Raw genomic sequence first — 1,720 nt, forward strand, 5'->3', positions numbered from 1 at the left:
AGTTGCTGCTGCTGCTGCTGCGGCAGCAAGAGCTGTGCTTGCTGCTGCAGCTGCTGCCGCTGCTGCTGAGGTAGCAGGAGCTGCGGCACCGGCTGTAGCTGACACTGCTGTTGCTGTGGAAGCACGAGCTGTGGCTGTTGCTGCAGCTGCTGCAGCGGTTGCTGCTGCTGCTGCTGCTGCTGCTGCTGAGGGAGTTGCAGTTGCTGCTGTTGCTGCAGAAGACGAAGCGCTCGCTGCTGCTCTGTGTCCATGAGGGTGAGCTGGCAGCAGCAGTTGCTGCTGCAGGCTGTTAGATTTGGGGTGTATGCTCAGCTCTTGTGTTGTTCCTGTTGCTTCTCCTAGCAGCAGCAGCAGCAGCAGCAGCAGCAGCAGCAGCGGTTCTTCTCTTTTGCTGCTGCTGCTGCATTTGTTTTTTCAAGCCGTAGAAGATGATCCTCCATTAAAGGAGGAGAATAGTTTGAAGGAGAAACTGCTGCTGCTGCTGCTGCTGTTGCTGCTGCTGCTGCTGCTGCTGCTGCTGCTGTCTGCCGATGTCGGCAGCGGCAGCAGGAGCTGCTGCTGCTGCTGCCGCCGCTGCTGCTGCTGCTGCTGCTGTCTGGGGGGAATGATGAAGGCTATACAGCAGCAAAGAAAGGCAGAAGACTTGAAAGCAGCAGCAGAAATCTAAGAAAATAAAACTGCTGCTGCAGCCAGCCCCTTCTCTACACACGCATGCCTCTGGGGTGTATCGACAGCTCATAGATTGCTGCGGTGTATGCGGTCTTTTTGAGTTAAATTTTGTATTTTATTTCATTAATTTTTAATATAAATTAAATATTTTAAACAATATACTCAACGCCTCTCCATAGACACCACAGAATAACGGGGCCCCCGCCAGCCGCACCGCAGCCTCCTGCGCACAGCAAGGGGGCCCCTGTGTTCTTCTTTTTGTGTATAAATATTTTCTTCTTGAGAAAAATTGTTTTGAAATTCATAAATTATATTATTTTTATTTTTATTTCAGTGAAAGTTTTATTTTTTTGCGGCAGATACAGCTCTCTATCGGTTGCTGCTGCTGCCCCCTATCACCCACCGCCGCTGCTGCAGTGCAGCAGCAAGAGCTGCCTATACACCCCAGCTCTCACTAGTATAAACCCTAAAATATATTTATATTTAAATTTTGTTTTTTTTCAGGTGTAGAGTATGCAAACAGAGGCGGAGATATAGCTGTCGATACACCCCAACAGCTCATGCACATATATATATATATTAAACAAAAATAAAATAAAAACACAAAACACAATCTATATACAAAACATACATACATCTATATTACAAAGAAATACTGCAGACTCTGCTGCTGCTGTTGCTGCTGCTGCTGCTGCTGCTGCTGCTGCTGCTGCAGTGCAAACGAGAAAAGGCAAATAAGAAGAAGAAAGGGGCACCCTAAAAAGAAACAGAAATAAATACAATAAATCCATTTATAAAAATAAAAAAAAAAAACAAACACAGAAGTATACATGCATGCATGCATGCATGCAGACGTCAGGTGTACATACACCTCAATCAATCATCAACTAAACCACAACAAACAAAAACCCTCAAAATTCATCTTTTATGCTAGCTAGCTAGCTAGCCAGCTAGCTAGCTAGCTAGCTAGCTATGTAACTCGCTAGCTAGCTAGCTGAGGATAGTTAGCTCGCACCTAGCTAGCCAGGCTGCAGTTCGTTGATACAGCTAG

At 46.5% G+C, this 1,720-nt stretch overlaps 1 protein-coding gene across 1 annotated transcript in view; it reads right to left on the reverse strand.

Annotated features, from left to right (window-relative positions):
- The window catches only part of EMH_0036520 (uncharacterized protein), a gene marked incomplete at both ends in the record, with an annotated part of 3,388 nt that extends 3,137 nt beyond the window's left edge, over nucleotides 1-251 (reverse strand). Inside the window, one exon of the mRNA XM_013495097.1 lies at nucleotides 1-251. Within this exon, the coding sequence (XP_013350551.1) occupies nucleotides 1-251 (251 nt within the window).
- Between the last annotated feature and the right edge of the window lie 1,469 nt (nucleotides 252-1,720).

Source organism: Eimeria mitis, genomic scaffold (genome assembly GCF_000499745.2).
Source record: "Eimeria mitis Houghton genomic scaffold, Emh_scaff1414, whole genome shotgun sequence".
Lineage (NCBI taxonomy): Eukaryota > Apicomplexa > Conoidasida > Eucoccidiorida > Eimeriidae > Eimeria > Eimeria mitis.